This window comes from Leguminivora glycinivorella, chromosome 17 (genome assembly GCF_023078275.1).
Source record: "Leguminivora glycinivorella isolate SPB_JAAS2020 chromosome 17, LegGlyc_1.1, whole genome shotgun sequence".
NCBI classification, from domain to species: domain Eukaryota; kingdom Metazoa; phylum Arthropoda; class Insecta; order Lepidoptera; family Tortricidae; genus Leguminivora; species Leguminivora glycinivorella.
Window position 1 is genome coordinate 14,632,158 of NC_062987.1, and position 16,097 is coordinate 14,648,254.

General features: G+C 38.3%; 1 protein-coding gene across 1 annotated transcript in view; it reads left to right on the forward strand.

The window, feature by feature from the left end:
- The window catches only part of LOC125235280 (spectrin beta chain), a 101,175-nt gene that overhangs the window by 20,809 nt on the left and 64,269 nt on the right, over positions 1 to 16,097 (forward strand). The window contains exon 2 of the mRNA XM_048141789.1: positions 11,373 to 11,540. Coding sequence (XP_047997746.1) covers positions 11,405 to 11,540 — 136 coding nt within the window. The 5' untranslated portion in view covers positions 11,373 to 11,404. The remainder of the gene's footprint in view (positions 1 to 11,372; positions 11,541 to 16,097) is intronic.

Genomic DNA, 16,097 nt, shown 5'->3' on the forward strand with positions numbered 1-16,097 from the left:
TAACTTTGGGAGTCAAGGTTGAGACTCGAGAGCCTTTTGGTTTGGAATAAAAGTGACGTTTAGAGATGGAAAGGTCTAAGTACGTTAGACCCGAGAGCTGCAGGTTCAGTATGGCTGGCCAAAAAAATATCTTCAACTGTTTTGGATAATGAATGAGACCGGATGTCCGATTGTTTTGTTGTGGCTTCATGTTTCGTGTCAGCAGTGTTTACGTTACTTATAACAGGGGGAGCATACACGTGGGGAGCTGGGCTAACGTTAATTAACCGTGAGGCCGTTCCGACAGACTTCACTTTCAGCTCGTCCTGAGTGGCCACTGACTCGTTTTAGTTTAGAAGAAGTAAAAATAACGCCTCTTTTCATTCCATGACCGTGTCTTGAGGCACGTGCAGGGTTAGAAGAGTCAAGAAGACACTAAAGACCTACAATCGAATGTAAAAGATTGTAGGAATTGTTTATCTCTAACCGATGTGACAAAGATAAAATATACGAGTAACTATACTTTGGCAAACAGGTCAAATAAACTTTAAAACGCAATGATGTAGATTTGCTAACCGAAACGAAAATATTGGTGAATCAGCGTCAAAGGTCGTCTCATGAATAAAAAGCCTCTTAGCTAATATTAGATCATTGGCACAAATATATTTATTTGTAAATTTGACGAATCTTAGTTTATGTGCGTGAGTGGGCTTCGGGCGTGGTTCTATATTTGGGTTAATGGGTTCGTCCGCGCCACCGATGGGAAGTGCCTGTTAGTTCGTCCGTCCGCTATCGGGTCTAGTCTACCTATATCACCTGGATTATATAGGTGTTCAGTGTTCAGTCTAGGTCTAGCTTCATATAGTAGTTTAACTAATACTAATATAGTTGCGGGTATAAAAATGTTGCGTCAAAGAGGATAATTATGACTGTTGTGAAATAGGTTTGAAGCTTGAAGATTTTTTTTTTGAATAAGTACTTTATAAGTGGATTTTTTTGTTCTTGGCTAGAATTCCACCCTTATCTTGGTAGGAAATGACCTTTTTATTGTTTAATAGCTGGCTCTTGTCGGTGTAGTTCAAAGTAGGTAGGTAATTTTGATCGACCACACCACTTCTTTGATGTTTTCCCCTTTTCTTTATTCGGTACACTACGTCAGTATATATAATGAGCTGTAGGTGTACATAGACTTTTACATTTACGAATCCAAGAGCAATGAAACTATTTACGCAAATACTAATTGCCAAGATATCAATACAACCTCTTGCTCTTTTTTGTAATAAGATTGCATGAATTGCATCAGCAAAGCTCTATTCGTTTTATGTATTAGTTTCAGTCTGAGTGTTGTTGAATTAGTTGATAAGTGTAACTCTGGCCCACCTATGACCACTGTTGAGCTAATGCCGCTATTTTAGGAGCCGGCAGTGATGTCAACACTTGTCGGCGACTGGAAATCATTGCCTAGAAACTAGAAGTACCTACCTACTGACATATTTCCAGATGTTGTAGCTTCGTCTGTAAAACGTTTGGATTATGAGGGGCCTCAACAAATGAATCCCGTTGAATAGGTATGTTTACGATGTTTTTTGTAAAAAATGCTGCACTACACACCTTTCCAATGAAATGTCAAAGTGATAACATCCTTTACAGTGCTGATATTCGGAAGTCTAAAAACTTACGAATATGATGTTTGTACGTCATAAAATTCATACCTAACCTCTATTTATGTAGTTGGGTAATGAAATGGTTTTCGATTTCTGATGTTATTGGTAGGTTCTTAGCTTTGTTTGGATATCAGTATAGACACCGCACACATTTCTAACTAATTCTGACATTACAATTCGGACAAGAACAATAAACTTTATCAAAAACCAAATAAGAATACAAACTGGGGTGAGAAGCGCGACTGTTTGCGGCAACCGTCACGCGGCCTACTGTGACGGAATTCTACATCCGTTGCACAAAATTAACAGTTACCCGTTCGTGGACCTTATATCCATGCCCACAAGGATTACGTCATCTGTCAATTTAAATGGAAATCGTGGCTGGAAAACAGTTTCCTGCTGGTGAATAGAAATTGACGGGCAATTTGCGTTTGGAGGCGAGATAATATTGGCCATTGTCTATCTTGTGGCTAAATAGTTGTGACTGGGTGACGTTCTCACGCAATTAAATGCGAGTGTATATGAGTAAAAGTAACTGTTTATACTTATGGATAATTTTACATGTAATAGATAAAATAGGTTCTTTGATCTTGACATACTTTTCTGGCCTATACTAGAAAGCGTTCAACTTTAGGCTTGTAAAAACAGTAAGCGAATTCCTGCAGAAAAATATCATAATACTCATTTGTCTCAATGCTTCAAATCACACATGTCCAAATATTTCTTACTTTATTGTAATTTAATTAATACTATTACTCTCTTTTGATTTGTTGAAAATATCCCAAATACGGCCGTTTAACAACTAATTGCAACTTGTTTTAATTTGGCTTGCTCAATCTAATCTAGCATGCGCCCGAGGAGTTGCAGTTTTTGATTGAGCAACATTCTCACGAACTTTTTCTGCAATGGTTACTCAATTTACGATACTACACTCCGCCATGCACTGCTGAGAAAGGTTATGCACTTATGCACACTTTTTGTAACGAGAAAGTAAACATAACGAATCGCGATGTAACAGGTTCAAAAAAGGCACTTTCTTGACTCAGGAAGTCAGGAACTGTAGCGAAGTTCAGGGCTGCCAGATGGTCGCGTATCATCCCGACTCCCGATATATTGAAAAAAAAAAAAACGAAATACCACTTTGCAAAACAGCAAGTATTGCTGCTGCGTTGCTCGGAAAGGAGTTTTTTTTAATATATCGAAAGTAGCACCTACAATATTAACAAGTGGTTAACGAAATAACACGCAAGATCCCGAAAAATGTACCATTTGTCCCGACATTGGGATCATTCGATCTGGCAACCCTAAGCGAAGTACTCATAACGACTCTCCTTTTTAATGAGTTCTTCGCATTGGGACACTTGTGCCTGAGTGTTAGGACTCAGCTAGGACAAATTAGGAAGTTATTTTTCTCTTGAGAACTTGATGTTGATTTGATAAGTGTTATAACGAGTACCTTTTCTCTGTTGTGGCGAAAACATATTATCGAAGACACTCAATAACTTTTTTATTTTACCTGGATGTAGGTCGTGTGAATTTTTCATTCAAGGATCGTTTAGGATCACTTTTGCAGTTTTATAGTTATTAGCTATTAGGAGCAAGTTTATGGATACTACTCACAAGTATAAAATTAATTCGTTCCGTACAGTAACTTAGGAATGTAATGCAAATAATTATGTACTGAAACCTTGTTTTATAGCCCAGAACATTGCCCCATTTGTTTAAGCGATATATTATGTTGGGTTTAGGTCAGAAAAACAGAGCGATATCTTTCTGATAATTTGATCAACTCTTTGTTGAACTCAATCTCAAAACAAACTTGCCCGAAAGTATTTCCAACAATAATAATTTTGCTCAGAATGTTTTCTGATAGTGTTCCGATGATTCAGCAGTTATTCCAACCCTTTCACCTGAAGAAGGCGTGGATGACACGCAAGGTACATTGTACCGTTAATGCACGGTGGCTACGGATCACATCCCTACTAGACACAGACCATCTCAACTACTAGAAATGCATTTTTATTGCAGTGCTGGCCATATCACACACTATTTTGAATAACCGGTGGCAGGCCGGATACAAATGGCCTGCGGGCCGTATTTTGCCTACCACTGTAGTACGGAGACGGAGAATTGAAACCAACTCTCACCAGTCACCACAGATATGAGAATATGAGTTCCCGTAGTAAATTAGTATGGGAACGCAACCGGTTGATACAGTTGTGTCAACAATCAACATTTACAATCAGCATTCGTGTAATTTAGGAATATGTAATTATCTAGTCTGTGTAAGATGCTAATCAATTACGCTGCTTAAGTCGTGGAACTATGTCTGGTGACCACGCGCTCTTAATAGTCTGAGTAGTCTGTATTACTAGATTAACTTTTACCTAAAGACACCAGATGTGATGAGACGCAAGTATCATAAGCCCCTTGTACAGCCAGGATATCCGTCGTCATCACGCTTGAGCTCGCGTTATGTCATATATTACCTATGTATGACGGCTCCAGATCACTTTCATACTCGATACAGTAACATCTTTTCATCAGATATTTGATACCCAAACACTTTGGGTGTGGGCACACATAATATGTATGTGGTTATGAAAGTGAAAATTTTCATCAAAGCTCTAATATGACAAGTTGAAAAGAGACTTCCGCTTGGAGAAATGGGCTACAGTAGGCGAAGACGAATCAGTTTTTACCGTGATGATGTCACTATACAGCTCCCGTTTCTTTCTTTTAGAGCGAAGATAAAAAGTCAGGTTTTGCTGACAATGACATTAATGACGTCGTTAACCTCTATTTTTAATCAAAATATTAACCATATATGGAAAATGCGTTTCGCGAGATAGTCAAAACAGCCCCCTTGTAAAACGCTCTATAATGCAGTCTTTGGGAAGTCTACAATGACGTCGCATAGTTGCGTCCCCTCATAACACGAATAGCGTAACGTCTAGTCGTTTAGCAGACGCTGGGGGAGCGTGGAAAGCCCGTTGTTTGGGGAAGACTGTGTGCGAAGCTTAGGCTTAAGAATTTTTGTGCTGTTTTCATGAAGTTTTCTTTATACTACTGAAGGAATGAAAACCACGTTTTGGCGTATAGGGAGTTAAATTCAATTGAAATAGAAGTTTACAATTTGAAGTTTTCCTCGGTTGATTTAAACGAAAATGCATTCGATTAGAATATTACTAGTTATGTCTTATCTCTTCGTGTGTGTAGATAAACCCGTAAGAAAGAGATGATACTTTATGCCTATTTACATTCTCTTAGTCGATATGTCTGGAGAGTAAAGTTTCTCTGAATCATTGTACAATTTACATACTAGCCATCCTCCATTCAACTTACCAGTTTGAAGTCAAGGTTTCTACTTATAGCGACAACAAATATAAATGACCAAAGAAAGTTGTACTTAAGTAAGTCTTATTTGTCGTTCGGTTAACAGGTTGACATTAAGGCGTTTAGGTCAGCAAAGCTCATAGTAAAGAAATACAACCATATAAGCTATCGTAAAATTACTATTGACCGCAAGGTAACTGTTACTTTCTTAATACAGTAAACTAGCAGGAGCAAGGAGTCACCTGTAACCACACCCGTAACTTTAAGCAAGGATGACCTAACGTGCCTTCCGTATTCCTATATTTCTTCCCAGATTATAGGATCTTGCCTGACTTGTCTCTTATATCTAGAAAGCTAGTTGAATAGCATATTAACTTCAGCCATTTCTTCACAAAAGCAGTAAATAAAATCTCTACTTAACCTATAATAAATACAATGCATGGTACTAAAGATCAGTCTCTTTAGCACATTTTAGGCATTTGACGAATTGGAGCTAGATTACTCAACACTTTTTTTTAGCGCGAAAGGGCGAGCCGCTATGTCGTCGTCTATTGTCATTCGTCAATAGTCTATATCTTGTACCTAGATAATTTCTATCAAATACCCAAGCCCACATTAAAATCGAAACAACCCACCATGTCTAAGTTTCACCATGGTAAGTCATTGCCGACGCCATGTCTGTGCTTCCGGTCGTTGACCCCTCCACCTTGCCAGTCGATATGGCTTTGTTACTGCTTCTATTACGCCTACTGCCTACTATATCAAGGTTACATTTGAATTTATGGGATTATTAGCGACACGCCCCGTTGGAGTAACATGTGCTTAGCGTTTAGTGCGTAACGATTGTAAATTATAGAGCAAGGTTGTTTATTAATAATTTTCGCCTTATTTTATAAGTTTGGGTGAGGAAATGTCGAAATATTTATGATTAGAATAAATAGAATTCTACTATAGATTTAAAAAACTCAATATTTTCGTTTTACATCTATCTACTGCCGAAAAATGAGGCTCATTGACCTTAGGAATGTTAAGCCATATCCTAATAGGAATACCTATGATAATATTGATATCTCTTACAAAATTCACGTAAATTGAATCTAAGTGATGCTTAGAAATTCTATCTCTACTCTCTACTTGAAAGTGGCTTTTGTTTACTTTGGTATTTGAGCCTTTAGATAAAACTTGAAGTGTTTGCTTTTCACAGAATTTGCTATCTTCAATTACATTTCCAACGAATCATATTCCATTTATATTGTAGTATGGATGTCTTAATAAACAGCTTTGATCTATAAATATACAGTGATATAGGTACAGTCGAGTTCATAAATATGTGTACATTTATTCACCTTGTTGCAACGAGTTAAGGTGAAGAAATGTACACATATTCATGAACTGGACTGTACCATCGTCCACATTGTTTTTTGATCTTAAAACTTATTGCTATGAAATAGGGTTTATCAATGTTTGTGTGCTACTATCTGTAGGAATGATGATACGTGATAGAAAGTAAGGCATTCCTCAGGGACTGTTAGCTTCTATGTAAATTAATTACATATGGAAAGGAAGCTAAGCTACCTACCTCGTAAATTGTACGCAGATTCCTACTGCCGGAACTAAGATATTTAGTTACTAATTTACATGAACGTACAAAAATAACAAACGTAGTCGAACTTGGTTTCAAAATAACTATACTGTTGAAATCGTTTGAAGTTTTTACTTTGACTTCAGATACTATTATGTAAGTTTTATTAATCTTAAAAGTTTTACCAAACTATGATAACTTTTGTGATGTGGCTTGTTTCGTTTACACTCGCTTTTGATAAACTTCAAACCATTGTAGTGACCTTTAAAAATAGACTCAAAAACAAGTTAATAATAGTTTTCAGGGATATTTTTTGCTACTAGCAGTTATGAACATGTGAACTTGGGGTTAATTATAGTAGTCATTAAAACTCGTTAGTCTGTCTGGACATCCGAGTATAAAAATGATATAAGTTATGATGGAAAATGTTTCTTAGAAGGACTTATCTTGTTATTTGATGGTTTTGTTATCTTTAAATTATGAACTATGTTCATATTAAATGAAACAATGATCTGTTTCCGTTTACTGAAATATAATGTTATAGAGAAAAAGTAACTAAGTGCCTAGGGCTGGAATGGAATCGATCCAGCGCGCAGCGTCTTTTTCATTCAGGACAGACGTCTAAACCACTAGGTCATGCGGATATCTACCTCTATATTGGTGGATGGATAATGGTTACAAAATTATTTTTCCCCTCACTAGCTCGGAAACACGTGTTTTGTCCTTTAATACCAGCGGGTAAAAACGCATTTTATCCACTAGCGGGTAAAGTAATTTGACCTTGAATAAAGTCAAATTAACTGCTTTAAAATTGATAAAAGTAGGTGAATCCAGTAATAAAGATGATTTACCACCTGTGGAACTACTGGAAGCAGTGAGAAACGCATTTTTGCGTTGTAGTTTCCTCGCTATAGTGAGGGGAAAAGTTTTGTGTTACACTCGGGTGCAAAAGTATTTTACTTCTCGTGTGTTAAAAAACTTGCAAGTTCAGGATTCTATTCTCGAACCACTCGCTTCGCTCGTGGTTCAACTATAGAATCCTTTCACTTGCTCGTTTTTCAATTCCACACTCGGCGTTAAAATACAACTTTGCCCCCTTGTATAACAAATAACTATTTCCATTTTCATTTACTAGAAAAAAGTAACTAAGAAATAAAATATCTACATTGTAATAATTTATATCATAATATCACACACCGCCATAGAAATTGTCTGCTAAAAGTTTTAAATCACTTTCATGACAACCGATAAGCTGCAACAATCGCTGACGTACCGATAGACCCGATTATCTGTTTGTATGATTGTCGACGATTTATGTGACGTTGCCTATAGCTAGGGGATTGTGGTCCGAGGGGACCTTCGCATGGTGCCATTATGTGAGAAGGCCGATGAGCCTATACTATTTATAGACGAGATGTGTGCTGTAATACGAACATACTGAGCAGTAATAACCTTACCTAGTATGGTTTGTGAATGGTTCGTTTTTGTTATGTTGGTATTATATGTAACAATGACTAATAAAACAATAGGTACTATACTAAGCAACTACATACTATCTACGAGTTCTGAGAAGTTCAAATCAATAATGACTCATTTCTGCAAGTCGTTCGTAAGTTCGTATGATACTAGACTTTCTAGTCTAATATTACCGTGGTTTTGACAAAAGCATGATCACGAATTCACGTCTTCACGATGTATACCGGTCAACTCTAATAGTGACTAACCGTGAATTATTAAAAAACAAATCCTTCAATGATGGTATTGATGATTTCTGTAGACACATCAAAATAGGTTTGTATCACTTGACCAGCATTCTTGAAATAACGCTTTTAGTCTCTAAATTTGTGTAAAATAAGATGATTTACAACATTGACCTTAAATTTTAAGATTTATATCCTTTTGTACGCAACTTACTTGCAATTTTCAAATCTCCCAAACAATGCCTTGTTAAGAATCGAGCTAAACTGCTATTGTCAGTAAATCAGGATGATGTATTATGTAAGAAGAATTCAGTACAACCTTTATGTTCCACTCTAAAGACATTATTTCTCCTGATGCTCAATTCTTTTCAATACTCTACTTTTATTTTCTAATTACTAAGTCCCCCAGTGCTTAGTTCCTTATTTCAACAATATACGTTAATTCGTTCCACTGACATTAATACCTGGGAGGACACTTAGCGGAGTCATGCCAGAAACTAATACTCCCCGACTAATTGAGAGTCGTGCTAAATTTGATTTAGAGCTTAGGTTTCCAACAAGTTTCTTATTGTTTTTGTGCTCTCTTTGTGAATTCGTATAAAACTGAACATGGGACCACCTAGGTAATAAGACTGCCCTGTCCAGGGTTCGAAAATATCCGATATTTATAATAAATATCAAAATATCGGATAATTATGATATATATCGGATATATATCAACTTTGATATATATCCATTTTGTATGGAAGGCATATTATTATTTTGTTGCATTATTTATGAATACTACTTTAGATAAGGAAAAATCTACTAAAAAACATAACATTTAGTAGAAAAAGAGTAACAAACACATAAAAAATTAAAAACTATATTTTTAACAATGTTAATTTTTTTTACCATTTTTGTATGGCAATAATTATAAAACAAATGATATTATATCGGATATTTATACCCATTGATATATATCGTCGAACACGGCTGGATATATATCCATTGATATATATCCTCGAACCCTGGCCCTGTCACATGGGTTATTCTCAGGTTGCCTAAATCTTTTCATCAAAAGTTTCTGTACGTAGCGTACCTATAGGACGCATCTTTACAACGAAACATATCACTATTAAGTTGGGTCTGTTTCGTTCTAAAAGTGCGAGGAGGTTGAAACGGGCAATTCGTTGAACGTTGTTTACCTACCATATGATTATTGACTTGATCATCACTATTTATATTACGTTTGAATTATATGACTACTATTCTGGGTTTATTTTTGATATGAATATTTATTAGATTGCGTGACTCATCGTTTGGCATCTGTTTATTGATTTGAGGCGAAATTGTTTGATTCACTAAACCTACGGTGTTTCATACATTCGTAAATAATGTAAAGAATCAAAATGATGTTCTTCGTTTCTAACTTTTGGATATTTATTATAGTTTGAAAGTTGAGACTTTATCAGTAAGAAAACAAGTTTTTGTTGCGTGACTCCAATCAGATAGGGCTTCGTTTTATCAGTTCTATTCATCGTCGCGCTATAGGCACCTATAGGTTAGGAAAATAAATACCGTATTAGTAGATATTACGTAACGCTGAATCATAGAATTCATAGAATTGCGGCCCTGACTTTGTGAAAGTTAATTTCCTCTACGTACATATGGCCCTTCAAATTTTCGATATAGTTAAGTAAAGTAAAGTAGGTAAAACTTTGCGCATTGGTGTGGTAAAATAGCGGCACATGTCTTGTAAAAAAGATGTTCTTAAACTCGACTGTACGTGGACAATTTATTTTTTATTTTTTTGGGACACCTTACACAGATCAACTTGGCCCCAAACTAAGCAAAGCTTGTACTATGGGTGCTAAGCGACGATATACATACTTAAATATTATAGATAAATACATACTTATATACATAGAAAAACATCCATGACTCAGGAACAAATATCTGTGCTCTTCACACAAATAAATGCCCTTTCCGGGATTTGAACTCAGGACCGTGGCTTAGCACGCAGGGCGGTAGCTTTTTGTTACAATTTAGCCTACATTCAATAATTTAGCTTCACCGGCAAGGCGCGGCCGTCTTCGTATCTTATCGGCGGCATGATGTCACTGAGTCGAATAAAAATACACAATCGAATGCAGTTTTCGCGAATTTCACGCTATTTGATTTGTTTATTTTCTTCACGGATGTTACTTTAATTTTCGCTATTTTATAGTATAAGTTGCGTGTTAATTCAAGGTTACTTGTCAGGTTTTTGAAATACGGTCTTAATTTAGGATGACTATGATTAGCCTCAGTTATAGCGCCTAAAAGCGTTTCATTGGAATGTTTCAAAATAGCAAACAGCTAAGGAATGCTATTCGCGGTATAAACAGCCATTAAATAATTGCTGTGTTGAATGTTGCATTAGGTTTCGTTAACCGATGAAGTGATGGAAAAACGACCGGTCTGGCGTAGTCAGTAGTGACCCTGCATGCTAAGCCGCGGTCCCGGGTAACCCGGGTTCGAATCCCGGTAAGGGCATTTATTTGTGTGATGAACACAGATATTTTGTTCCTGAGTCATGGGTACCACCTTTACCATAGTACAAGCTTTGCTTAGTTTGGAGCTAGGTTGACATGTAAGGTGGAACACCCAATATTAAATTTAAAAGAATGGCTTGTTTAGCATAGGCCCCACGGATGCAGTTTTATTAGTAGGTAACTATAAAGTTAGCTAGTCTAATTGTATGCGGGTTGAAAAAGTCGCTTAGTAACAGTCTGTCGAACGCTGATTCACGTCTGACGTCCAATCGAATGAAATCTGCGACAATTGTAACTGTAATTGAAAAAACAACTGCTGTTTCAACAGTCGATGTTTTAAATGAAAAACTTGAACTCTGTTGTCTTTCTAATAAAGTATCTCATTTTCGTAAAGTTTGATGGCAGTGTTGGCACATTGTTTTGGCTCACAGTACCCACAGTTACTGACAAAGTAACTCGATGTCGATCACGGATTGTCATCTTGGCGAAACATTCTGATGTAGAAATGTGTTGTTTAATGATCGTTTTCTCACTCGCGATGTGTTGTCTGACTTATAAAGAAAAACGATTAACCTTTTCATTTTGTTTTTTCCAGAAGGTTGAGAGTGGCGTGGTGACCGGGTCGCGATGACGACCGACATAACGGTGTCCCGATGGGACCCGTCCATCGGCCACGGGCAAGAGATCATCGACGAGTACGAGTATGACGGCGGCAACTCGTCCTCGAGACTGTTCGAACGATCGCGTATCAAGGCGCTAGCTGGTGAGTCACTGTTCCACACTGGGCCACTGTGCCCCACCCGTCCATCGGCCACGGGCAAGAGATCATCGACGAGTACGAGTATGACGGCGGCAACTCGTCCTCGAGACTGTTCGAACGATCGCATATCAAGGCGCTAGCTGGTGAGTCACTATTCCACACTGGGCCACTGTGCCCCACCCGTCCATCGGCCACGGGCAGGAGATCATCGACGAGTACGAGTATGACGGCGGCAACTCGTCCTCGAGACTGTTCGAACGATCGCGTATCAAGGCGCTAGCTGGTGAGTCACTGTTCCACACTGGGCCACTGTGCCCCACCCGTCCATCGGCCACGGGCAAGAGATCATCGACGAGTACGAGTATGACGGCGGCAACTCGTCCTCGAGACTGTTCGAACGATCGCATATCAAGGCGCTAGCTGGTGAGTCACTATTCCACACTGGGCCACTGTGCCCCACCCGTCCATCGGCCACGGGCAGGAGATCATCGACGAGTACGAGTATGACGGCGGCAACTCGTCCTCGAGACTGTTCGAACGATCGCGTATCAAGGCGCTAGCTGGTGAGTCACTGTTCCACACTGGGCCACTGTGCCCCACCCGTCCAGAAATCATAGACGAGAACACGTAACCTCTGTTCTTCTTCTTCTTTGTCGTATCCTCTTGGCTGAGGGACGTCACGACTGTGGACACTCTTCACCAGTGCTCTCCACGCCACTCGATCCTGGGCCCGGTGCATGCTGGCCCGCAATGTGGTCTTTGTCACAGACGTTATTCTGTCTGCCCAACGTGTGCCCATGCTTCCACTTCTTCGCTTCCTTGATATGCGTCAACCCCTAAGGGACCGTCCACACTCAAGAGACGCATGTCCGCCGACGCGGAACGGACGTCAGCGCCACGCCGCCTGAATGTAATTTAAAAAACGTCTCAATACATTTTGTATAGGAAGGACGCGCAAGGGACGTCACTTGGTGCGCGCCGCGCCGCCTGGGGGCGCGTCTTACGTCTTTCCTATACAAAATGTACTGAGGAGACGTTTTTTAAATAACATTCAGGTGGCGTGATGGCGCTGACGTCCGTTCCGAGTCGGCGGACATGCGTCTCTTGAGTGTGGACGGTCCCTTACAAACATAAAACTGCTAACGGCCTACAGTATTACACTTTATACGATAAAACGGTACGCAAATCGCCGACTTCGTCATGATTAATGACCATGAGATTTATGAGAAGCTCTACCCGCCTCTTTCTAATAAGTTGAATTTTGTAATATGGCACTAAATTAAAGGACCTTGGGAATTTCGAAATATCTGTAGATTACCTAAACAAATAAAGATTGCCAATAATTAGATAGCTTCGCTTCAATGGCTTGGCACAACAGAAAATGAGTCCTTGAGATTTCTAGTGATTACATACTCCAATGATAATTAGAATGGTCATTTTGTAATCATATTTCCAAGGCCCTTTTGATTTCAGTTTCTGTTAGGCGTAAAATACACACGGCCTGCGCCGCGTCGCTCGAGTGTAATAAAAAAAAGCACATTTTGTACTTATAGGAAAGACGTAAGACGGTGCGGTGGCGGCGGCATGGCGCCGCGTCGCATGAGGCGCATCTTACGTCTCTCCTATACAAAATGTACTGAGGAGACGTTTTTTAAATTACTGCACTCAAGCGACGCGGCGCTGATGGCGTTCGTTCCGCGTCTTACGACGAGCGTCGCTTGGGTGTTGATAGTCCCTTATGATATTAGATGGAAAGGACTTTATTGCACTTGTAGATGGTCCCTTCCAAATGGAGAGACACATAATTATGGTTTGTTAACTTCTCATGATGGATGTCCAATATCTAGTTTTAGATGTTTATTTAATTTTTCAAGTAATTTATTGTTATTACACATACAACACTTATGAAATGAGTCCTAAGACCTATTAATTTATGCTTTAGTTAATAAATTGTAAAATAGCCATTAAATTGTACATACAATTATAACCCCATAATAACGCGGCAAGGGGGCATGCAGGAAATTTAATTTAGTATCGTGACTACATATTCTAATGCCCTTTAACGTGCTGGGGGCATAGTCATGGTATTACTATGCAGATGGCATATTGAATTAGTTCAGTAATAAAATGTTTTAATCCTCTTAGGTTAGAACTCCGAATTCTATTAACTTACTAGAGTTAAAGTCTTATGTACGAAATATCATTGGATAGAAACAAGTTGCTTTTCAGTGACTCATAAAATATACGATGGTCAGATAAAATTAAATTACGATTTATACGTTTGATTCACGAAACTGGCCCGGATTTTAAGATTTTATGAGACAGTTTACCAGTTTAGTACTACTAGTAAATTGGCGCCAGCTCTTATGTGTAAATTTAATGTTGTATAGTAAGACTAGCTTCTGCCCGCGGCTTCGCTCGCGTTAGAAAGAGACAAAAAGTAGCCTATGTCACTTTCCATCCCTTCAACTATCTCTACTTAAAAATTCACGTCAATTCGTCGCTCTGTTTTGCCGTGAAAGACGGACAAACAAACAGACACACACACTTTCCCATTTATAATATTAGTATGGATAATAACTTATCTTATAGAATGCATTCCATAATTTAGAAACTCTTGTTTAGTTATTGAAACTTTTCTCTCTGTTAATCTCTCCTTAAAAAGTGACTAATTAAACATGCATCAGTGTACGTACGTAGTAATTAACCTAGTCCAATACAGCTCTGTGTTATACGGCATATAACATAGGTAATTTTATCAGTCATATGTGTTGTGACTCCGAAACAAATGACTGTGATTATCAAACAAGTACCTATATACCTTACAGGGATTAGAACCCAGTATCATAGCCTTCATCACCGGCAGGGCCACTGTAGTTTATTTATTAGCATTTGAACGTCTAGTATGAAGATGGTACGGATATGCTTATATGTATAGTATGAATTTTCTGAGATGAACTTTTCGCTTTAGCCGTAATCTGTTAAACAAAGGCCTTTGTGTCTATTATTCACGGCGGCTAGCTCCCGTTTAAACGGCACGTGCTATAGTCTCAGTGTAGTTAAAAAGCAACTATCATGATAGTAATAAGGTTCAAATCCATAAAAAGCCCTTTCGGAGATAACACGTTTTGTCATCTTCAAAAAAAGTTACCTGCATACTGCAAACTGTTTAATAAATTTGAACCTTATTGTTATCATGATAGTTGCTTTTTAACTACACTGAGACTTTAGCACGTGCTGTGGAAACGGGAGCTAGCCGCCGTGAAATATAGAAACAAAGGCCTTTGTTTAACAGATTACGGCAAAAGCGAAATGTTCATCTCAGAAAATTCATACTATACCTATGCTTTCTTACTGCCATATTTCTGCATAATTAGCGTCGTCAAAGCAATTAACATGGTGTAATATCATTATCAGTTTATGCCTAGGAACAAACACGTAGACACCCATTAGTATTTGTGTCAGCGAACTTGCTTATCCTGCACCGAGATAACAATTGTGAAACCAATCGAAGGCAACTGATAACAGTATAATATCTTTATAGACGTATACATAATAAGGATTTGAGACACGGACTATTTATTTTTGAATTATATAAAATGAATGTAATTATATAAAACATACGAGCAATTAAAAAGAAGCTTTCGTGTGCTTGGGTCTGGCAAGGTCAAAAGTGACATGCACAGGTGCTCATAGTACTTAGCCCTTCATATAATGACATATAAGGAAAACCTACAAAATAAATAATGTAAACATTAACTACACATGTTAAACACAAAGTTAAACTGTAATCTGTGTGTGTTGACGACCGGTCTGGCTCAGTCGGTAGTGACCGTGCCTGCTAAGCCGCGGTCCTGGGTTCGAATCCCGGTAAGGGCGTGTATTTGTGTGATGAGCACAGATATTTGTTCCTGAGTCATGGATGTTTTCTATGTATATAAGTATGTATTTATCTACTTAACGGCCCAGCCACGACATTGGTCTAAGCGCGGCAGCGGCGAGCGGCAGCCATACGTGCGAATGAAAAGTCCCATCGCTGTGTCTCGCTTCAATGTATGGCCGCCGCTCGCCGCTGCCGCGCTTAGACCAATGTCGTGGCTGGGCCGTAAGTATGTAACCCATAGTACAAGCTTTGCTTAGTTTGGTTTGGGGCTAAGTTGATCTGTGTAAGGTGTCCCCAATATTTATTTTTAATCTTAATAGATCAAAGGATGTGTCGAGTATTTTCAAGCAAGCTTTGATTAACATGTATTATGAAAGCACAATTTTGTGTTTAGAATTGCATATCTAATGAGTAATGGGTCTATGGTGACTTTTTAGGTTCTTGTAAGAGAATTTTTCTAATTAAATTCCTGATAAACTTTGATGTTCGTTAATTCAGTTACCTTAAAACTTGGCCCGTACAGCCTAAACTTCTATTTTCAAAATTGTCTCCACTAATCAATAAATGTTACAACCGTTTTGCACTAGATGGCATTAAATATAAGCGATGAAATGCATCAACTACAGAAACGTAACTTGAAATGAAATTAAATGTTTATTACTTGTTTATTATCTTTG